The sequence below is a fragment of the Diadema setosum genome, chromosome 18, assembly GCF_964275005.1.
Source record: "Diadema setosum chromosome 18, eeDiaSeto1, whole genome shotgun sequence".
Taxonomy (NCBI): Eukaryota; Metazoa; Echinodermata; class Echinoidea; order Diadematoida; family Diadematidae; genus Diadema; species Diadema setosum.
The window spans coordinates 3,042,760-3,067,072 of record NC_092702.1 but is presented as its reverse complement, the minus strand read 5'-3'; the positions used below and the strand labels follow the sequence as shown (position 1 = coordinate 3,067,072).

Genomic DNA, 24,313 nt, shown 5'->3' with positions numbered 1-24,313 from the left:
TAATGTCAATCCTGTATGAAGACATTCCTGTAAGTAACCTCTTTCTTTGCAACTGATTAATTTGAACCTCTTTCTTCTGTTACCACATTCCTGTAGTATTGCATTTCTCTAGTGACCCAGTAAACATATGTTTTGAGAGCCAAAGCGAAATAGTTCAAAGCCTGATTTCTAAGTGCCATACCAGCAAGTTCTCGAAAGCGGCTAGCACTGTTACTTGTATTACTGTCTGCCAAAAAAGAAAAAAGAAAAAACTGTTTGGCTGTGCATTTCTGTTTGTGAATGCATTGTGTTTGTTTCCCTATTATGCCTACATGTTATTGATGCTGACATTTGGTTTAACATCCACTGTATGGTTTGACATAAACATATGGTGTGCTGCCATCTGTTCTTGTTGTTAGTGTGACAAACCTGCCACTGCTACGCTAATGTGGAGAATTTTCCACGCAAACATTCGTACAATAATTTCTCACCGATTCTTCGGATGGATTGTGCCAGAATTGATGTGCTGCCGTCACATGCATCCAGGTCATTAGTGATGCTCTCTCACTTTTTCCCTCCATGAAACAGTTGCCATGGAGACACAGAGTGAGCTCAGTAGCAGGTGATATTTGTGCTGTAATATGGGGGGGGGGGGAGGGGGGAGACACATATGAGATGAAAAAAAGAAGAGATGTACAATATAGAAGGATAGAGTGCACCAGAAAATTGTGACAAATTTGCATAGGTGGTTGCTTTTTGCATTTGAAATTGTCAAGACCTCAATTACAAAAGTAATGTTCCATAATCTTTTATCTATTTGCATCATCACACAGTAAGCAACCCAGTGAGAGCAAATGCTGCAAACAGAAGATTAATCAGAAAAAAACAACAGCAATTATGTATCAAGGAAAAACTCTCACTTGCTGTTGCTCATATTTGTATGAACAAACTGAAGTAAACTAGAACTTGCAAAAAGGCCCCAAACTACAATGATACAGCTCCCTTTTCTTATTTTATCAGTTGATTGGTTCATTCAATCATTTATTTATTGATACAGTCTGGTCATTCATTTATTCGTTCATTCATTCATTCATCCATTTGTTCATCCATCCATCCATCCATCCATCCATCTGTTCAATCTGAGGGAAAATACATCATGCCATATAATGCTTCAATTCTTATTCCCCCATTTTATGTGCACCAGCTCCTGTACCCATCCTGGAGCCGGAAGGTGAGGACCTGCTCCAGATGAAGACGCCCTCGCCTGGCCAGATCTTGGAGAGGCGGGGTCAGCGGAGGGCAGAGGTCAACGCCCAGGCCAACACCAGCCCAAATGCCACTGATGACGTCAAAAATGTGGATCGCCTCCTTTCCTACAGCCCTAGTACAGAGGAGGGTCAGGTCAGTTTCATAAGGAGAGTATTAACACTTTCTGTGCCAGGGACTTTGGACAATGTGTATTTTGATGTGAAATGATGGATTAGTTTTGAAATGAAAATAATTGAAATCTTTATGCTCTGTTTTGTACACATTATCATTATCATCAGTAGTATCAGTGTTTAGTCAATTTTATAGAAGATTTCCATCTTGGTTGGACCTAAAAGAATAAGAAAGAACAAGTCCTATTTGGAAGGACAGTCAAATGAAATTGTGTTTTGTAGATGCTGGAATAAGCCTTAAAACCAAAGAGAACATTTGTTTTCCTTTCAGCTGGAAATACTCAGAAGGTAAATCTCGAGAGTTAACATAAAACTTCACAGTCATGATAGCTTTCAATTGCCCTCAACTTTGCATACTCACTCACTTTTGCAATTTTTGCTAGCTTGTTAACATTTTTGTGAACATTTTTTTTTTGTAATTTACAAAAAATAGTTACTTTCAAAAGGTCGATCAAGCATATTCTATTATCAGCTTCACGCTGAACTCCTGGGTACTATTAACTATTAATCTTGCTGTGATCATATATTTCCCCTGAAATCGACATTGAATGGGATTTATGAGAAATTTAATCAGTATAATTTGCTTATAATGATTTGACACTTTAAACTTTTTTTTTTGTTCTCTCTTGTCAATGTCCGACAGGACAAATAGGCACCACACATGCATTTCTTCTTCCCCCCCTCATGTTCCTCTCTTTGTAAATACCCCCCCCCCCCCCCCAACTCATCATTTAAACTATTTGCAAGCATATAGATTGTGTGCACGGGGGTTGCAACGATTTTCAAGCTTTAAGCTCATGTTGCAATTCCTTTGCGTGTTCGTTACCTTGAATAATGTAGCTCTCTTAGAGTTGTATACTATTTCTGTAACTGCTTTTTATCAATGTATACTTATCGTATATGTTCTGTCTTGGCTATATGAGATGTACTTGCATACATTTTGTATGCACTCCTATTTGTGAACATGCATGAAATCTTGAATAAATAAATAAATAAATCATTATTCTGATCTTCCAATGAATGCAGGATTCAACCGACAGTGCTAACACATCAGAGGCCATTCCTCCCCCTATTGCTGGCAGTGATGAAGGAATAGTACAGGTAACATGGCATGGAAATGTGCATGATACATTTGAATCTGAGCCCCTCGATCTGTTCCTCGCAGTTTCCTGTGATGAACATGATGATGAGTGAAAGTTAAATGCTCCAAACTTACAAGTTTTACAACGTGTAACAATCTTCTGAAGTTCTCACTGCAGATGAGATGCCATGGAAAAATGCTGATTCTGCTTTCAATGTTGGTTAAGTGGCATGTGAGCATGTGTCATATACTTGTGTAGGTGTTCATGTTTTTTGTGGGTGGCATTTTGATGGAATGTGATAAGGTTTTGACTGTCATCTCAGTATTTCATGGATGACATTCGATTTAGAGATGGTAGGAACCTCTCATCGCTAAGCACCATGGGCCATCCCATACAGAGGAAAACCCCACTTAAGGTTGAAAATGAAGACTCACAAAGAATCACAGCGCAAACATTCACTTGACAACCATCGGAAGAATGCTAGTTGCCATGGTAACCAAAACATACTTGAGCATGCAGAGGAAACTGAAGGGAAGGTCAGGGAAATTTGCAATTTCTCTCTCCAAACTTGAAGCAGTTGTGACCCGAAAATTTGTCACATTCCATTCTAGTGCCAATCAGTAGACTGATGTGATAAAAGTCTCGCACAAAAATTGGGAGGGGATCCCAGAGTGGTTTTTCCCTCTCAATATGTTTATAAAATTTTACATTTCACCCAACATTTTTCGTTTAATTACATTTGGCAGGACTAAAATGGGCATTGCATGAAAACGTCTGAATTTGAAAGCAATAATAAACTATTTCTGTAACAATGTTTTCAAACTCTATGCAAGCTTTGTTTACAAAAATTGCCTTTAACAACTACAAAGCTTGCCAGAGGCTTGCCCCACCTAGCAACAACTAAGAGAATTCCTACCTTAAAACCTATATACCTATAAAGTAATCAGGGAGCAGGTGAATGAAATGGGTCATTACAAGGATGTAGGGAAAGAAACATCCATAAATTATGATACGCTACAGAAACGATCTATTCCAGAGTTTACTGTAATAGATAGCACAATTCTCGGCAGAAGTTTAATCAAAATTGGACTTTAAGTAAGGAAGTTTTGAAATTTCTAAATTTTGCGTGTTTTCACACAACAGTGATGTCAGTATCTAGCACATTAATGTGCAAATTAGATTACAGAATTATGTCAAGGGATCACAAGGCTTCCTCCGACCTACACGCAAATCTTTTACAGACTTTCCTAATTTGACATGAAATCAAGGCAAATAGCTCGTATCCGCCACCACATATTTTGTGAGATATGACATCTGTACAACACCTGATTTGCACATTATGCTGTTGCACCCAGTATCACTGTGCAGTGAAATCATGTGAAATTTGATATTCTGTAACTTTCCTGTTTTATTTCCGGTTTTGATTTAACATATACTATTCTTTTCGTATGACTTCACCTTGTAAATTTAAGTCCACACAGTATGGAATAGCGTAAGCTCCCTTCTCCCTCGTTCTCTGACTTTATGTAAAAAAATAAAAGAAAATAAAAAAGGAAGATGATTGATAGAAAGTTCCGAGGTTGGACGATAATTTTCAGTACGCATTATTTAACTATTTTTTGATCTTTTCATCAGCTCCTAAGATATTCCCAAACCGACATGGATGCAGCAGTACTGGAGGCAGGAAGGACTGCGACAATTCGGACACAGAAAGCTGTAAGTACTCCGGGCTGATGTTTCGCTTGAGGCAGGTCCACAGTGTCTCCATTAAATCCCTCAGGGAGGTAGTGGTAAATTATGATGCATTGTGTGGCCCTGACATTCATCAGAGGTTTACATGGAACATTATAGGCAACCTTGCACATCAGTCAAAAGAGGACGCAAGCTCTGAATTTGAAGCCAAGATAATCTTTTTCTTGATTGATAGAGTTAGTAATCGGGATTGATAAGTTATGCAATTTTTGACCCTTTGATGGCAGGTATACAGTCCAGACCAATACAGGGTTTTTTAATTCATCAAGAAAAATTGTCTTTATTTTGTTCTGAATAAGTGTTGCACATGTTGTTGTTGTTTTTTTTTTCTTTGCTTTGAGGGTTTTGACGGGCTTTTAGTCGTAGATCAGTATTTGCTGACTTGCATCATTCAACTTGTAATGACATAAAAACTTGATGATTTCAAGTCATCATTAGAGTGTCTGGGTGTTAAAGACTAGACATCATTCACCACCTGTACTTCGTGCAGTTGTCTCGTGTGTGCAGTCGGAGATGATGAAACATGATTAGTTTGCTGTAGGAGAGGCAAGAGGTGATATGATTCACACACCACATTGTGACACTTCTGGGGTTTGAATAATCAAGAAATCTTTAAAGACTCCACGGTTTGTGTGTGATCAATCACAGTACTGTCGGGACAGATGCCAACAGTTGTCTTGTAATGTATTTAGATGATTGTGTGATTGTAGATGCTAAAACTGTGTATCTTGTCACAAGTTACAATCAATTCAATCATTGCATAACCTTGGAAAAGCAGTTATGACTCATGCTGTGATGCACACCTGGGCCCCATTACATAAATTAAGGTAACTTCACAAGTAATAAAAACTCTGTAAGTAATGCAAACTATGTTAGCAACACTATTCCATATCCAATCAAAGCCATGAAATCACCAATGGTTATCATTGATTGCAGACTTACCAGTATTTGGTAAGTTGCCATAATTTTACGCAAAGGGGCCGTTATCTTATTATTTGCAGCTTTGATCCAGTCGTATGCTTACAGTGCATGATAGCCCAGATATGTGGTTACAGGCGTGACGTGACATTTGCTCCTGTGACAATTGCTCCGGTTTTATTTTCTCCATGAACTATGGGTTAGGGTTTTGATAGGGTTTCAGGTTTAGTTCGATGTGAGGATTAGGATTAGGGTTAGGGTTATGTTTATGTTTGTGGGTAGAATTTATGTGTTGCAAATATTTCATTGGAGCAATTGTCGCAGGAGCAAATGTCATGGAGGAAATGTGCACGAAACGAAGTCGAAGTCCGTTACATTTGTTTTCATTGTTTCCCCTTGTTTGACTGGCAGGCGGAGGAAAAGTATGGCGAGTATGAGAAGCGGTTAAAGTCCCATGATGAGAAGCTGAAGGAGGTGGTGAAGGCTAAGGAAGTAGCAGAGAAATCAAATTCAGATATGAGGTGTGTTGACCCTGCAGCTGTTCATTATGATAATGGTTGTAATAATCATACGGTCTTCTTTATCCGGGGTACCCTCATCAGTATTGACACTGTTCTATCAAAGGGCCTTACCATTATTATTACCCCAGTGTTGGCAGGTACCCATTAATATGCCTGGGTCAAGGAAGACTTGGTGGGTAAAGATGTCTTGTCCAAGGACTTATGGGCACTTCATGGGATTCAAACTTTGGGCATCCAATTGAAAGCCAGGAGTCTTGTCCATTGTGTCACAATGCCCTCACATGTCTTCTTCAACATAGCACTTGGGTATCTCCGTCACTGCACTTTGAAGAGTCCCTGATTTAAATGTGTAAATGCTAGCAGACCTGTTACATCCACTGCAATATTCAGTCAAACCTGTCTATGGCAGCCACCTAAGGGAGACAAAAAAGAGTGACCTTTATAGACAGATGGCCGCTAAGGTAGTTTTTTTCTGTATTTCTGTTTGTATCACATTATGAGGATGATGCATTGAATGACCCTGCAGTGACCCCCCCCCCCCCCCAACAAAAACAAAAAAAAAGTTAATATTGCTTGAGGGTGATAAAGATTAATACTAGGGTGCACTCCCAGAAATGAAAGCTGAGGTCATGATGCTTTGTTCTTATTTCATTTTGCAGAGCTCTTGTTATGGAGTACGAAAAGTCCATTCAGCAACTTATGAGTGAGTATAGATTGATTACAGTAGTTGCAGACAATCATTGTGTTTCTACTTCTTGTTAGCCTCATTTTAGTTGTTTGAACTGAAATGTAGTAGCAGATGATTTGACAGCAATTCATTCTCAGTGATTGGTTCTTAAAAAGCTAATAAAGCAAAGCCATGCATGGTGAATGAGTCTTTAGGCTTTGAGGACCCAAATTAAAGGCGCATAGACCCGACGGATGCGGGGGCGCTGTTGGATGATAATGCCGATCACCGTTAGCATTGATACAAAGATTGCCGAAGTTGAGCTGTCATCAAGAGTAAAGTGCGTAGGTGTTGCTAGGTAACGTTGCCTTCGTTGTCTTCTCTGCGCATCACGCAGTCTGCAGTGATGCCAGGGTGCTCGCTTACGTGCTTCTTAGTATGACGTCACAAAAGAAGTTTGCTAAAGCTGTCATCCCCCTCAGCTGAATCATGAGCCGAACTGTGGACAGACCACTGACTACAGTGGAGTGGATCAGACTTCTTTGGACTCGTGGAAATGGGTCACAGCGTAAGCGCTAAAAAGGAGTCGATAACATAGGTCTCTATAGGAAACTTGCGCGTTGCGCCCGCGTACGCATTTGACTAAACCACCGGGACCATGTACCTTTCAGGCAACCTGACAGCACATAGAACAGACTGTGTGTGTACCCGCTGTAAACTGGTGAACTGAATGACCCATCTTTGGGGAATGTTTCCACAGCCCAGCTTAGGCTACTGTAGATGCTGTATATTTTGCGAGTGTAAATTTTTGTGAATCGGGACTTCCTGACCATTTCTCTAGTGGTTAAATTCGCGATCGTCCTGTACTGAACGGAGAAATGTATACCCATACGTCACATTCATATCGACATTAGAGTCAATATTTTCGCGTGTTTTTAATTTCGCGAAAATAAAAACCTCACGAAATATTTGGCGTATACAGTATCTGGCCACCACCGAATCTGGACATGGACTGGCACAAGATTGTCTTTACATTTTCAATGTGTAACTTTGATAATAAAATAAGTACAAAACGACAATTCTCTTGCAAATACAGGGAAATAAAAAAGGTCAGGACATAAATGTTGATCACTATGCTGCAATGTTTGCTTCCTAATTTATGCTAACCGAAATACTGCTGCTAGAAGGAACAAAGACCAGTATTAAGGTGCATTTCCTCTCGTATTTCATTTCATTTTAACATTTGAATTATGAAACATTCAAATATTGTGTAATACTGTATACGCTGTTATTTTCGCATACAGATAGTTTCGTGAATGACGAGGTCACAGACATTTTCGCGAGATGTTGTTTTTGCGAATCGACGTCAACGCTTACGTTAATGCTCTATTAACACAGCGCATGGAGTCATTTTTGCGTGTTGTTAAATTTGCGATCCAACTGTGATTCGCGAAATTCGCGAAAATAAAACCACCGCGAAAATTTCAGCTCGTACAGTAATCACCTAGTGAATGGTGTATGGACAATTCCATACTGTATATAAATAATCTCCAGTGCTCCTTGTTTCCAAGTTTTGTTCTTGACCATCTCATGTGTCTGGATGGCCATTGGTCCTGACATGGCCAGAGAACTGAAGTTGGATAGTCTTTGACCCTGCAGTCTGAGGCATGCAAATATCTCATGAGACTACATGTATTAACATTTTGTTTTGTGTGCAATCATTTCGCGTCCCAGGTGATGTGTCCGATGCACGGTCAGCCTCGGACGACACGGCCGCCCAGCTCCAGAAGGAAAAAGACCAGGCACTGGAGGACCTGGCCTCAGTGGAGAGTGCCTTCAGTGACCTACACAGGAGATACGAGAAGTTAAAACAAACTCTGGATGGGTACAAGAAGGTGAGTGCTCATCAAAAAGCATTCAGGGTGTATCAATTTTGTTTTTATTTTTCATTGAATGATGAACAAAAAGAGAGTGTCATCGTTTCTTTCAAATATTTTTTCCCCCAATTTTCATAAAGTTTTGTTAATCATTGTATTTAGAAGACTAAATCTGTCTTTTAATGTGATTGTTTTATATCTTGTATGATTACAGAAAAAAAGGAATGATTCTTTGTTTCGTTTTCGTTTTTTACGTGCAAACAATTTTGTCCCAATTTTCAAAAGGTACAACATCTTTATATCACCAGTAGATAAAGGTAAGTTGACAAAACAGAAACAAAATCCCACCACCACAAATTGTGCTGATGAAAGGTATGAATGCATTTAAGTGTTGTCTAAAGATATGTACCTTAAAGGGTGTCTTTTTGTTTGCCTTTATTTCTCTTTTCCAGAATGAGGAGACACTGAAGAAGCATGTAACTGAGTACCAGGGGAAGGTGAAGAAACAGGAGCAAAGATATCAGACTCTCAAGTCACATGCAGAAGAAAAGATTGAGGCGTGAGTACACCTCAGCTTCCTTTATCACCTTCGTTCATTGGAAATGTGATGTCAGTGCATGAAAGACACTGTACATGGTACTACAGTTGAACCTCTATTATCCGGCCTCCCTTTATCCGGATCTCTCTATTATCCAGATGCAATCTCGCCGTGATTTTTTTTAATAATTACGGGAAGAAAGGGGAATTCCCAACTCCTTGAGAACTCCTACCCAAACACACATGAATTACATATTACTTCCAATATGATTAACATACATTGCATCAAATTTCCTTCCAAATTGCTTACCTTCAGACATTTCAACATCCCGAAACATCCCCAAATGTAACAATGAAAAGGTTGCAGTATACACTTTACTACATGTGGTATACTACAATGAGCTACATCAGTACATGTGTATGTATATGTACATGTATAAAGCATTGAGTCTCCCGTATCCGGCCAAATCCCTTATCCGGATGAGCCCCGGTCCCGACTTGTCCGGATACAAGAGGTTCAACTGTATATATATATATATATATATATATATATATATATATATATATACACAGTTAACAACAAAATTATTCATACCCCTTGGAAATTTTTAGTTTTGAGCAGATTTCTTACAAGTGAAGGATGGAGTGACAGTGATTGGATGTTATATCTCAACATTTCTATTGTTATGCAAATGAGGTGAAACTGGAATTAATGTCAATTTATAGAGGACGAATAAGCGTAAAAAGTTAACACCCAATCACCATCACTCTATCCTTCACTTGTAAGAAATCTGCTCATAATTGATAATTTCTCAGGGGTATGAATAATTTTGTTGTTAACATGTATATATATATACTGTAAAAGTGGATTGATTTTTTGCACTCCGCGGGGTTAGAAGAGTTTCGGGTGTTTTTAATTCAGCGGAATCAAGACATCAACTACTGGAGCATATGGCGAGCAAAAATATTTGCCTGCTTTTATTTTCGCGCTAGTTTCGGGTTGCGCAAAATGCGCGAAAATTTCTGTCTTTATTTGTTACAAAATTTCAACACCGCGAAAATTTCCACTTTTACAGTATATATATATATATGTATATGTTCTGAAACATTGTCCTTGTACTTTGCTTTCTTTTTTTTTCACTCCTCAGTGACCTAACTGTGTAAAACGTGTGGATGAATGTTCTCATGGTAGCATTCACTACACTGGTGGCATATGATATTGTGTACATGGCACCCACCTTTCCCAAGGCACTGGAACTATTTGTAGCATGAGATGGTCTTACTCATACATGTTTCAGTAAACATCTGCATCTTATTCAGCTCTGTGAAAAATGGTTCTTGCCAAAGACTCCTAAAATGTGATTACTTTTACAGATAATTGGCAGTGGTGGAAGATCTTTCATTGTATGTTTAAAGCAAGGAAAAGCTTAGTGCTCGCTCGCATAGCATCAAGGATCCCCCCCCCAATTTAAATGCTCTTGTCGTATTACAAGGGTTAAATATTATTTGTATCCCCTTTTCCTGAAAAGCGGGTACTTAAACAGCTGTGGCACAGTCAGATCCCTGTAGGGCTACTGAGGAGAGTAGATGGCAAAGTAAGATAATGCAGTCCTAATATGGAGGAAAGGAAGGTATGCATCTTGAACTAAGACTAGTTAAAAGACCTGGGGGGCATTTCATAAAGCGTTTTGTCAGATATTTCGTCTGACAAAATGTTAAAAGCTACTGAAATCCTTGCATCTGATTGGTTGAGAGCAAATTTGTCCGACAAGTTGTCGGACAAAAATGCTTCATGAAATGCCCCCCTGACATGGTTACAACTATCACAGCATGTGTTGCATATGTCATTTTGATTGCTGCTTGAATTCCTGCTTGCTGTGTGGCAGGAGATACACCTTTGCACTAGCAACTCCTATTTCCACCAGGTTCAATGATCAAGAATGGGTTTCTGATGTCAAAAGTATATCTTTGCGTTCGTTGAGTCATGTGAGTTTGTAGTTTTGTGATGCATCATGATTGATGATAAAGTGACATTTTGGTGTCAATCTTTGCTGCCACAGAGCCAATGAACAAATCAACAAGGTGACCAAGAGCTACCAGTCTGAGATCGCTGGTCTGCAGGCAGCCATCAAGAGGGAACAAATGAAGACGGAGAGCTTGGAGAAGACAATCCAACAAAAGGTTCGTTCCTGCACAGGGTCATTCTCCAATTGTGGTAGAGTTCAAGAAAAAGTAAAATGTAGTTCTCATATGTCTGCAAAAATTGTCAATTTTTGCTGTAAAATAAATACCTATGCATAAGAAATATGTGCAATAACACTGTGGTACACAATTTCAATTTCTGTTGGGTAACAGCCAAAATGCGAAACATTAGCCTAAAAGGTACAGTCTGCAGTCTTGTAGTTGTAATTGTGGATGTTGTCATCCTTGTTTGTTCAAATTATTGTCTTATTGACCTGAATTCACAAACATAGTTTCAAGTTTAATTGAAAAGTCAAAGGTGTAGATGTACTGAGTAGTCCATGGATTAAAACAAGCGTGCAGTTGGTGCACCTTATTCATGCTCGTATCAGTGCACATTCGTTATTGGATGTATGTTGCCGTACGTGATCTGTCACGCACATTTACGCAGATGAAATTTGCATCATCGATTGACAAAATTTAATCTACCTCTGTGAATTCAGGCCATTGTGCCTCATGCATGTGCCTGACTTGATGTCCAGTCTTGGGAAATTAATGGCTTGAGATGGCATCAACAAAGTATATCCATCCAACCATGAAGGTACTATCACTCCTGGAGTAGTTAACCTGTTCCATACGGGAACCTGGAGTTGTGCGTATGAAGTCTTTGGGCATTTCAGAATTTGGTGTGGAACGGGTTTAGTCACGAAATGTTGTTCCTGTGTCTGTTTCACTCTGCAGTCGAAGGAAAACTCGGAGCTGACGAGTCTATGTGACGAACTCATCTCAAAAATGGGAGGTGCTGGCCAGTGATGTGTCCCTACCATGACTGAGAGGAAAGACGTCAAAATCTGTGGAACAATTGCCAGTGATTGCAGGCGGAATGATATACTGTGTAAAGCTCGTTTGCTGTAAGGTCCGTTCATCGTGAAACTAAAGTACTTGTGTGGATGCAACCCACGGAGGATACATTTTTTTCGTTTCCTTTTTTTTTTTTTTTCCTCCCCAGGGACTTGTACAGACTTTCAGAGGCAGAGAAAAAACGGAAAAGCTTCAGGATGGATTTATATATAATGAACGGGTTGTACATATATCTATTATTGCGTTGTGTGGATACGATGTAAATGGATACACATTCTGTGAGTATGATACAGGGATGCCATCATTGGCAGTGTGCACATTGTTGTTTTTAGGAGTGTAGGCCTGCAAATGCTTCTGACACTCGCGAAAGAAAGTAATGTGTGCGCCTTGGACAGTGGTCAGTGTCTATTGATGGCCGAACCCTTGACCCAGAGCTTGTGAGAAAATTGCATCATATTTGAGAAAGTTGTGTTGGAAATTGTCATCGACATTTTGTGCAAAAATGCATTTTCTTTTACTTTGGACAGATTCACAGTCTGGAAGAAATGAACAATTGCAATGTAGAATTTCCATTGATGTGCATGTGAGATTTAAAAAGATTGCTGGAAAATGTATGCCCTTTTCTCAACGAAGGATTTTCAGAAACTAAAAAACAAAAATGTAATATACAAAACACCCCATATACTTAAACTACTTTTTGCAACAACCTGATGAAATGATGGGGCGTGGTAATCATAGTTTCTGATAAACCTTCAGGCGAAAAACAAAAATGAAACTGTGTAGCATAGTCAGATACATCACAGCTTTGGAGTAGTATACAGCTCTGTGATAGAATATAATAAAGAGTTCAGTCATTATTTTTGAGGTGTGAAGATATTTGCACCTCGCATGAAACTGCAATAAACATACCGCTAATAGCAAAATGATTTCCTCTGCCAAAAATGAAAAGACTTTTCTTGAGCATGGCCGAAGTTGTGTGCTATTATTAGAATACTTGACATACAACGTGATTGCTACAACTTTCATAATACTTTCACAATACTAGTATTTATAATACTATGAAATTGTTTTCCAGTAATCTTACACCGTCTCTGAAAGGCTTGGCTTGTGACTAAAAACGTTTCATTTTGTTTAAAAGAAGCAACAAAATTCAGTGAAACAATAAGCAATGCAAAGGCGACTGTTACAAGAAACAAATTGAAAAAAAAAAGAAGCATCACATCTCTGAAATGATGACATTGTAATGTAATTGTGTGGTAATTTACAACTTAGCTTAGATTTGCTGCTCTTGTAAAATAATTGAATTATTGGCATCCGATGGTGACAATGTGTATAATACGTATGACTACACACAAATACCGTCATTATTTAACATAATAAATGCATTCTTTGCCAGTATCACTAATCTACTATCTTTTGCATCATTTGTTGCCAAATTATTTACCCTCACCAAATGGACTGAGTTTTCTTTGTATTATTTCTTCCCAATCTTCAGTCCTGTGTACAGTTGTTGCGAATTTACGAAAGTGGCTGCACATTGATAGAACAAGATGCCAATTCTGAATGTGAATATGATATTTGATATTACATTTCTACAGCATGGTATCTATTGACCGGATTTGTAGGATGTAGGCAAAGGAATGGATACAGTCCGGTTTGTGTGTGTGTGCTTATTGGAGTTATTTAATGATGTGGTTTTTAGCATTGTCTGATGTATCAGGATGCAATGTTTTCTGGTGATCTTGGACAATAGAAATCACTCTGGTGACAATTTTTGTGCTTTACTTGAGGATGATAATCTAAAGTAACAACAGTCTTTGCATTGATCGTACGTATCAGTCCAAGAATATTAGGAGTGCAGGGGCGAACGGGTTCTTGAGGAACTTCCTCGCAATCTCTATATTTGAATTGCCGTAGGCTATCCCGGACTAATCCAGGGATGTGAAGTGCAAAATTTAAACTTCAATAAGATACTCATCTCAAGCATGCTATTTATAATCTTGATATCACATAATCTTCTTCTCTGTTCATCACTTGTTCACTGCTTCTTTTTCTAACCATGCTTTCACAAATTACTTCCACCTCTCTCTCAATCTCAACATTTCAATTGATCTTTCAGTCTCTCTCTCTCCCTCTCTCTCTCTCCTGTTTCCAACATATCATGCAAGAATTACTGAGATGCATGAAGTTTCTAATCGCTCGATTTGTCCATTCCATCAATATGACAAAACAAATCTAATTAAAAATTAATATCACCTGACTCATAGCGGACCAACCAACTGATTCCAACCTGGAAAACATCTTTCCATAAAAACATAAGGATGAAGCCCAGCAGTATGCTAGCAGTGAATTCAATTGCCATTGTTATATAACTGGATTGCTCATTATTGATTAATTTGGAGAATGCAATTGAAAAACAAGCCAGTAATGTAGAGAAGCATAGATAATGAGAAGATAATTACCAGATAATGACCATGAACCATACGGAGGAAGTGGAATTTGGCACTACATTGACGTTGCCTAGATTGTGGGAAGCTGTAGAATTTCACATGCTTACTTTATACAAGAGTGCCCAGTTCTGATTGTGTACAGGCTTTTTTTTTTTCTTTTCTTTTCTTTGTTTTCCTTCTTTCAGAACAGAGCATGTGCCTACAACTATTAGTGTACGTGTAGACCTATGTGGTATGATGTTTTGACACGCCATGTTATAATCTACTGTGGTCTAATGTCTTGTGACATAGTTTGATGAAATATTTGTGCAAGATTGAATAATTTATTTGTGCCCTACCTCTGTTTGATGAAACACTCTTGTACGTGTAAGTTTGATTGATGTGGACTGTTTAAAATATTGCTCGTTGAATTTTGCTTGGCAATCATTAAAGGCTTTAGTGTCACTGGAGCTGTAAAAATATTGTCAGTTATTATGTCAGATGCTATTAAACGTGCTCCACAGAAATCGGTTCTGATTCACTTGTAACAGCTACGGAATCACATATTTGAAAGACACTAGCTAGTGCAGGATAGGGTAATGCACAGTGCAAGATATGGAGTTAAGTGGCATATCATAGACATAGTTATTCTACGATTAAGATTTCATGCTGAGCGGCTCAAACACACATTTACAGGTTTTCATTTCCCACTCTGCAATTGCCTAAAAGGATGTTTGCTACCAATTAAAAAAAACACCCAACAAAACAAAATATAAACAGTTTGTTTCGATCTTTCTATGCATGAAAATCGATGCACATTTTCTGCTTCGTTGTGGTACATGCATACCGATAAATACGCACGCCTTGCCTCACTGTAGACAATTGCGCATTACACAAGTACACACATTTGATTACAGTGTACACACAAGTGATCAATTCAAATATACACCCTGCACAAAGAGCTTCTAGCATCAACACATGCGTAGTTAAGTATATCAGCTGACAAATTGCACATTTCAACCCATTCAAAATGTGCATAGAAAATTATGCAATTTTTTTTTTTCAGGTTTTTTAGAATCCAGGTTAGCAAAAAGTAGCATGTAATCCCCGAAAAACAATGCACCACAAATATATCTGTGTTTACAGTCCAGAGTATGTGTTGCAGGAGAGTTAGTGAGATTTAACCCGTTGAGGACGAGTCCCGAGTATACTCGGGCAGGTGTCTATGGGAAATGCGTGTTGTAGCAAAATCAAACCGTCCTCAACGGGTTAAGTAGAGTTGGGCTCCTTACAGGGTTGTGGTTGTGTGAGTGTAGGTTCATCGTTAGTATGCATCGTTTGATCTGCTTTCATAGGCCCTTCAATGTCATTGTCCTTTGCTCGCTTTGAGAAACGACAAAGTATTCTGAACTTGTCAGGTCGCCAGCTGGATGGCTCGATACTTTACCGCCTTCTCCTGCTTAGATGATTTTAACTGACAACAATTGATTAATGACAATAATTGTGACAATGCAAGCATTAATTTATTTTTTTTCATATTACTTGATTGTATTACCTGTGCAAAGTTGTTATTGCATATTACTGTCATTTTCACGTTTTGATGCTGAGTCCAACACCGCTCTTTAGTGTACATGCAACCAAGAAAACGAAAGGAAGGTGGCATTAGAAAAGCTTTCCAATGTGAGAGGAATAGATTGTATTACAGTGGTAAATTGCTATAATCTCCTTCCGTACCATTGGACCAGACAAGTGTAGTACTCTTTGCTTTAAAAGATATAAAAGTTCTTGTATCAACTGTAACTACAAAAAGATATAACGTAGTATTGAAGGAGAATGTTAACATTTTCTTTTTCTTCAAGATGAACATGTGTTGTTGGATGGCTCAAATTGTATTGGATAGATGATAAAAGGAAGCTCTGTATTTATGATTTAAGCTATTTCTAACAATTTGTGACAAACTCTGTGATGATATCACAGTGCGTGTCTTACTGTGAAATGCTATTCATATACATGTATCTAATCCTTACTGTCACAATTGTGAGACATGTTTGTTCAGTTACAAAATGTTTGCACTTGTAAAGCCTTATTTCTTTGTTGGCATCTTCATTTTGTCAATGCCTGTAAATAGAGCTTGTACATTGGATTATTTTGACAGATTTATAATTAAGCTGATCTACGAGAAAGATTCCAGCAGTGTGAATATATAACTGGAATATATTCAGCTTATTTTGTGTTCTTACAATGGTTTGCTTCAAACTACCCGAAAATCCCCATCCTTTTCTAATCATTTCCCGCCCCTTGTCTCTCCCATGTCTCTTTGTTCTAAAGGGCGCCCTCTATTCGTCTGTTCTCTTTCTGTTTCTCCTTTGTTTCTGCTTTTCCAATCGGGATGAGTTTATATGAGCTTCCTTAGTTTGTTTTCTTTGAAATTCACAGAGTTCACCTCAAATAAATAAATTGTAAGACATGAACTAACTGACTTTGTGTCCATACCTGTTTATTCTGTCAAGTCCATTCAGTGATAGAGTACTCATGTGATAATGTCAGTCTTTTGTTTGAGCCTGGTTCACAACCACTATGTTCACAGATATTCAAGCTATGCGAGGTTGTCTAGAACCAGTTGTCATGGCAATGAATGGTTATGACGTCACACATCGGCACCTGGGTACCCTATATTCCACTCTTCTTTACAATCAATAATGTGTTATTTTATCAGTGCTCTCAGAGGCAGGGAAAATAGAACAGTTTACAAAACACTTTCAAATTTTTGCGTACTTTTTTTTTAAACGATGAAGACTTTTCCCTACAACCAGAAAGCTTGTCCAAGTTTGCCCGCGGCTTGCCTGATGTAGCAACAACAAATGCATGCAAAGTAATGTACCTTCAGAGTACTAAATTCATGGGATATATGTACATGTACCAGTAGATTGACGGAATAGCTTGTTACTGCATGTACTGTAGGCCAGTAGAGGAAGAGTATCCATGAACTGAATACTCTGCTAAATCAGCTTGTTGCAATAGGTTTTGGACTGGGTATATAGATGTTAATATAAGAGAGTCAAATTTCTTGAGAAAATCTTATTTGAAGTTTAAAGGCATAATTTACCATTTGCAGATGAAACAAAAACCCAGCAATAATGCTTTAAAATAGTTCTAAAATGTGAGTTAGGTATATAGTAGAGCAGATAAGCCCTCAAAATCACGTGAATTGTGCAAAATTTGACTAAAGCATGAAACTTTCACCAGTGTTAGTACATACCATAAGATTTATTTTAAGATCGGGAGGTAAGTCTGATTTGACCTCTGATGACCTCCAGAGGTCAATGTACTTTAGATATCAGAAAATCGATGTTTTTAGACATTTGCAAATGATATATGTGGTTATGTTGCACTAAACATGCATTTATACCACAGAGAAATCATTTCCAGATTCAACAGAGCACTGACAGGTTTTTACCTTTGACCTCTGATGACCTCCAGAGGTCAATGAACTTTAAATATCAAAATATCGATGTTTTTAGACATTTGTGAATGATATATGTGGTTATGATTCACTAAACATGCATCTATACTTCAGGGAAACCATTTTCTGATTCCACAGAGCATTGACAGGTTTTAACCTTTGACCTCTGATGACCTTTGGAGGTCAATGACCTCAAAATATTATATTGATCTGTGATGTCATTGGTTAATGGTAACCATTGTTAAGATGTACAAAACAAGCATATCTGTCTTACAATGAAATTGTCTTCATATTCTAAAGAGCAGACAGGTTTCTACCTTTGACCTCTGATGACCTTGAGAGGTCAATGACCTCAGAATATCAGAATATTGAAGTATGACATCATTGGTGAAAGGTCAAACATGGCAAGGATGTACAAAACAAGCATATCTGTGTACAATGACATCGTCTTCATATAGGCACACAGACGAGTTTCTGCCTTTGACCTCTGATGATCTCGAGAGGTCAATGACCTCGTCAATGACCTCAAGTATCAGAATAGTTTGGCATCATCAATGGTAAACATGATGATGTTTTAGAGAGCACTCGTAGGCCCTGTTTATTAACGAGCCATTACCGTTCACCTATGAAAATCACACAAGGTCAAATACCTCGAATGAAATGTGAGGATGTTAATATTGATATTGCGATAGTTAATAGTTAATAATTGTTTATAATGTAGGGCTTACAAACCATGCATTTCTGTTACCAAAAAAGTGGCTACTCATTCCGCAGAACTTTTCAGGTAATTATCTAAGTCGGGTATGTGCACAGGAGCAAGGGGTGTCGATTTGTTTTCACGTGGGGGGGGGGGGGGACTTGGAAAAAATGTAAAAGCATAAGTTCATGGTGCAAAGGAATGAAGCGGAGGGGGAGGATGTAGGTGGGGGATTGGATTTTTGCAGGTTTAGACCTGAAATCAGTGATTCAGTGTAGCTCTTGTTTAATGTGTGCGTCATCACTTATACGGAAGTTGATGGGATGTGGGCGCATCTCACCTACCCTCCTCCCAAAGACGAAGTTTTTGTTTTTGTTTTTTGTTTTTTAAGAATCTGATGCATACGTTTTGGGGAATATTTGGAAAATTATGGATCACCAAGGTGTACCAAGTCTATATGGATGGGAACCCAGGAAGCGCAGCGTTGGCGAGGGTAGGGTATTCCACTCCCATTCGACAGAGCTCTTGTATTTTGAGAAATGAGATTCAACGACCTGGCACACAGGCACTTTTGAAGGAATACCTCGAAATATTGTTCAGTGGTCGCTATCCCAGTCAAGTAAATTGTTTATCAACAAGGTGATTTCCTTCACCAGTATACCTTAAGATGATGTAGGCCTGGTATTTGCCTTGCACGTTATTACATCTATTTCTTTTTTAGTATTCTTGTTTATATTTTGATGTGAAAGTTGTTTACTTTGCCACGATTTTATTTGTACATAGAATAAATAATCCAAGACTGAAAATGAAACTGATACAATATTTAATGATTGACATGATGCACATATTGTGTATTTCTATAGCAATATAAGTGAGCAATTCAAAAGGCATGTACTCATTTCACATGAACATTAGCGATGATCCTCTGACCTCTGGAGGATATTGAAAGATATGCATCAAAATGTAAGAATATTGATGTCTGGTCTCATTGGTTTGTAATGGCCTGCTGCTTATGAAATAATAATTATATTTTAAAAATGCATTTTGTGTGTGTGTGTGTGTGTGTGTGTCCAAAATTGTATGCAGAGTATTCCACACACAGTTCAATTTTGACTTCCATCTAGGACAATGAGCGGTTACTTTTTTCTCAACTACACTGTAATATCAAAATCTATTGAAAAAACACGGTGGCGGCTGGGTCTAACACATTATCATTCCTTTTCGTTGGAGATCCATGCGGGATGGTCAAAACAAACATAAAAAATAGATATCTCAGACCTAATTGTTATAACAAAGCATCATATCCTCATATACCCAACCCAGCCCTCTATGCCCAGACAATGTAAACCACCCCATGGACTTACTTGGAGCTTTAGAATATCCTTTGTCAACAGAGAGAGACATCCAAACCTTTGCAGTGCCGACTAAGATCTGCCATGGAACTGATTGGTATTGGCTCTGCATCATTGACAGCAGATCTCGTTTCCTATTCTCCTTCTTCTTCTTCTTCTTCTTCTTCTTCTTCTTCTTCTTCTTCTTCTTCTTCTTCTTCTTCTTCTTCTTCTTCATTATACTGTGTAATCTTGTAATATTCTGCCATGGAGCCTTTTCTTAATTGGTTAAAGAAGGCATCCAAAGAGCTATATGAAGCAAAAAACAACAAACAAATGCAAAAACAAAAAGAGAGACATATGTGTCTTTAATAACTGAGCTGAATATTGAGTATCTCTCTCCTGAAGTGTTTCAAAGAGATACAAGAGACAGTGGCTGAGAGTAGCCGCCACCTTTTTTGGGAGTAGGCCTACTTTGTGTTCTTGCAAATGATGCCTGACATTTTCGGTCATTTGCAATTTTTGAAGAATGCAGCAATAGAGCCACAACTTCCTGCGGAGTGGATATTGTGGGGTTCTTGATGCAGAACATCATCGCTGAATTTGCTTGAGCTGTACTTTCTTACAGGGATTGCCATTGTAGTTATGTTTTGCTTTGCTTTGTTTTGTTTTTCAAGTGTGGCTGTAACACTGCTTGTTTTGCATATAATGGTCATTGCAGCTAAAGAGTGCATATCTTCTCTGGATCATTCCAAACTTCATGATGTTTCACCTGGGTGAATGGATCCCAGATGATGCATGCATATTCCAGGACAGTCCTGAGCGGCATGGAGTAGCAAAACACCTGAACTTTATGATACTCGTATCTTCGTCTGGAGAGAGTCTTTGGTTGAAGTATAACCTTTTTAAGCTGCTGTGGCGATTTGATTCCAGCTGAGCCTCCTATTGGAACTCCAAAATATTTTGCACAATCCGCTTTCTCCATGGTTTGCCATGAATGCTTATCTATTCCCTGGGTAGGTCTCGGATGGCAATAGCTCCGTTGCAATACACAGGATTGCTTCATGTGGAATGCATGTTGGGCCTCACAGTATGTCGAAGTTTTCAAGATGGTCCATGATGTCGCAGATGTGGACTGTATACTCCAGGACCATGAGTCATTCATCGCAGTCATACTGTAACAACCCACCAGCTTTAGGCCTACACTGGCCAATACAGGCCCACCAGCTGGAAACTATGCAAATATTGCCCATGAGCTTGACACTTAGGCAAACCAGTCCCATAATGAGTCCGACAAATGGGGGAAAAGATCTATGAGACTTACACTGAATAGATTAAACACTCTGTATAGCAGTCTCGTGGGCCTTGTTTTCCTCGAGTGTCGAGATAATGGCCATATTTGCTAGTCTACATAACTAACCCAAACATAACAGTTGTATTTGAGGTCACTGCCATCACTCAAGAAACTTAAGCTTTATTTCTGAAGTAATTGACCTCTCACATTTCAGAGACCTGTTACTATAAACCAATGCTCTGTGGAATATGCATACATACTTTGATCAAAACATCAATGCGTGATTTGTACATGATTAAGCATTTACGATTACACCAATGAAGCCAAACATCAATACAGGTAAGCCTACACATGTGACCTCAGTGACCTCTCATTGTCCTGAGAGGTCAAAGTTGGATATAATGCACAGGCTAATGACCAATGTTCCATGGAATGACAAGATTCTTCTTTTATAGCATAAATGATTGTACATCGGGTATTACAAAGTTGACCATTGACTATACATAGAATATCAATATTCTGATATTTTGAGGTCATTGACCTGTCACCTTCCTCAGAGGTCAAAGGTAGAGACACGTGAGTAATTTCTCTTGCTCTGTGGAATAGGAAAACAATTCAATTGTAATACAAATGAATATAACATCTAAATCATGTTTGTCATCAACCAATTGCACCAAATATCAATGTTCTGACATTTTGAGGTCATTGGCCTCATCATAGGTCATCTGAGGTCATCAGAGGTCAAAGGTAGAAATCTGACTCGAAAGGCTCAGTGGAACATTGAGGCAATTCCTCTTACAAAAAGTAGTTTTTAGTACATAATTATCGTGTTTCAGTTATGAGTGACGCATTAAAATATCAATTTTCTGACATTTTGAGGTCATTGACCTCTGAAGGTCATCAGAGGTCAAAGATAGAAACCTGTCAGGGCTCTGTGGAATATAAAGACAATTTCCCAGTGACAAAAATTAAGTTTTAGTACATCATTACTGTGTTTTATCATTAACCAATGATGCAAAATATCAATTTTCTGACATTTTGAGGTCATTGACCTCTGGAGGTCATCAGAGGTCAAAGGTAGAAACCTGTCAGGGCTCTGTGGAACATAAAGACAATTTCACTGTGACAAATATTAAGTTTTAGTGCATCATTACTGTGTTTATCATTAACCAATGACGCAAAATATCAATTTTCTTAGATTTTGAGGTCATTGACCTCTAGAGGTCATCAGAGGTCAATTCAGACTTACCTCCCGATCTTAAAATTAATCTTATAGCATGTACTAACAATGGTGAAAGTTTCATGCTTTAGTCAAATTTTGCACAATTCTTCGGCTTATCTGCTCTACTAATAGAAACAACCACTGTAAAATTTTAAATCCGTACAATCGATGTTTAGTGTTGTTAAATGCACAAAATGTGAACAATAATTATAATAAAAATTGTTTCGAGACTAAGCCATATACAGTTACGGTTTATTGAGAAAAACACTCGTATCTCCTTATATTTTAGGCTTTATTGCGAAAATTTTATATGGTACGATGTTTTATGATACAACAGACCACACATACAATGCATCAAATGTGGTATCTTGAACATTTTTTAAATCACTGCTCCTAAAGGTGAACTGGACCTTTAAGTCACAGCAACAACATCAATATACAGTATCTCAGTGCCAATGGAAATGCATGATGTGCATTTGTCAGATGTACTTATGCTGTTCATATTTGACTTATCAAAGACAAAACAGAAAATACTAAACTGCTGCATATGATTTTTATAGGCAGATCAGTGACATTCTGCTGAATGAAATTAAGAAAGGCTGGATGGAAGGTTATTTTTTTTTTCTTCATGACATAAATCAAACTCATTGTGGATTAGTCTGCCTACTAGATGAAGGGACCGTTGACCTTGACCCCCTTCAGTCCCTGTCTTGTCACGTACATGTGTACAATTTTTTCAACATTTTCCATGAACAAACATAAGCAAAATCAGTGTATTAAGAAATTACACTACCAAGTAGGCCTACATGTACAAAGAAATAGAAAAAAAAAATATATATATATTTCAGTATGATGCTGGAATAGATTTGATTGTGAAGCAGATTGGATATTGCCAATTTCTTTGCAATGGTTTCCCAAAACTATACTCGGGCATAAATCAAAATGCATTAAATCATTCACTTTAATGTACCGGTACATATCTACTTAGTTTTCCAAAGATAATTCAACTCAAGCAAAAGAGAGAGAAAAATCGAAACAACAAAACAGCTAAGATCTATCGGCAACATCACACCAGGGAGATGAGTCTCGCCTCCCTGATCACACAAATGTTGAAAAGGTAATAAATAACAAAATAGAGTCTGCTTGTTTAAAACTCATTTGGATCTTTTGATGGCATTCTGGGTCATAATATCATGTTTATGAATGATTGACATTTTGAGTGCAAAATAAAAGTCACTCTGATACAACTGATGCCGCCACTCATACGACAAGGACAAACATGCGTTTGGTTGCTCCGGTCAATTCCCTATGGTCCTAAAGCTTTCCAAAAATTTGACTTGGTTGAAACGTTTTCGCGATTCGAATGCAGTGGGTGACAGATACGCTAGATTAGAAACAATACTAGCACCTTTTTGTTTTTTCGGACGTGCCTCGACATCACAGCCGACTGTCGCATGCATCGCAAGTGATGGCGTTTGAGTGGGCCGCGGTGGCGCTGCTGCCGCTGATACCGACCGTTATGGACGCATAGCTAGCTCGATCCAGCCCAGCCTGTCCCTCTCGCAAATCGCTAGCTAGTACACCCATCACATATATGTACATGCACACACGATAACGATCGACTCAGCGATCAGCCGACTGTCTGGAGCTGGCACTCCGATCCGAACGATCGGTTCATACGACGAGCAGAGACGGAGGCCTGAGCTGCGCTGTGGAAAGATATCATATTCCGTCCCAGTTGGTAAGAATGAAAGTTTGACATCTGAATTAAGAGTTATGTTGTAATTTTGCGTTTCTGTTGTGATGGTATGAATGGTATACTGCGGATAGTCAGTGGTAAAGCTCAGCACGGGGCTGGGAATTGATTGTGTTGCCCATGCTGTGGGGGTCGGACTTCTTGATGGGGCATTGCCATTGGCCCCTGATTCATGCAGCCGTTCCGTCGGCCGAGCCGATGTCACGTTCAGGGAGGAGGTAGGGCATCATCGGCAAAGCGATGGTAACGATCTGTTCTTCGACTTCGAAGCGCGTGGAGCCGTGAAGCTTGGAAGGCCGTTGGTTAA

General features: G+C 38.6%; 2 protein-coding genes across 2 annotated transcripts in view; both read left to right on the top strand.

Moving 5' to 3' along the window:
• Positions 1-16,722, top strand: part of LOC140242073 (uncharacterized) — a 46,797-nt gene extending 30,075 nt beyond the window's left edge. Inside the window, exons 10-18 of the mRNA XM_072321833.1 lie at positions 1,184-1,380; positions 2,445-2,519; positions 4,136-4,216; positions 5,582-5,691; positions 6,351-6,394; positions 8,093-8,253; positions 8,688-8,794; positions 10,833-10,953; positions 11,695-16,722. Coding sequence (XP_072177934.1) covers positions 1,184-1,380; positions 2,445-2,519; positions 4,136-4,216; positions 5,582-5,691; positions 6,351-6,394; positions 8,093-8,253; positions 8,688-8,794; positions 10,833-10,953; positions 11,695-11,766 — 968 coding nt within the window. The 3' untranslated portion in view covers positions 11,767-16,722. The remainder of the gene's footprint in view (positions 1-1,183; positions 1,381-2,444; positions 2,520-4,135; positions 4,217-5,581; positions 5,692-6,350; positions 6,395-8,092; positions 8,254-8,687; positions 8,795-10,832; positions 10,954-11,694) is intronic.
• Positions 16,723-23,902: 7,180 nt separating this feature from the next.
• LOC140242122 (uncharacterized) overlaps positions 23,903-24,313 on the top strand; it is an 84,331-nt gene continuing 83,920 nt past the window's right edge. Inside the window, exon 1 of the mRNA XM_072321886.1 lies at positions 23,903-23,991. The gene's annotated coding sequence lies outside the window, so the exon portion shown is untranslated. The remainder of the gene's footprint in view (positions 23,992-24,313) is intronic.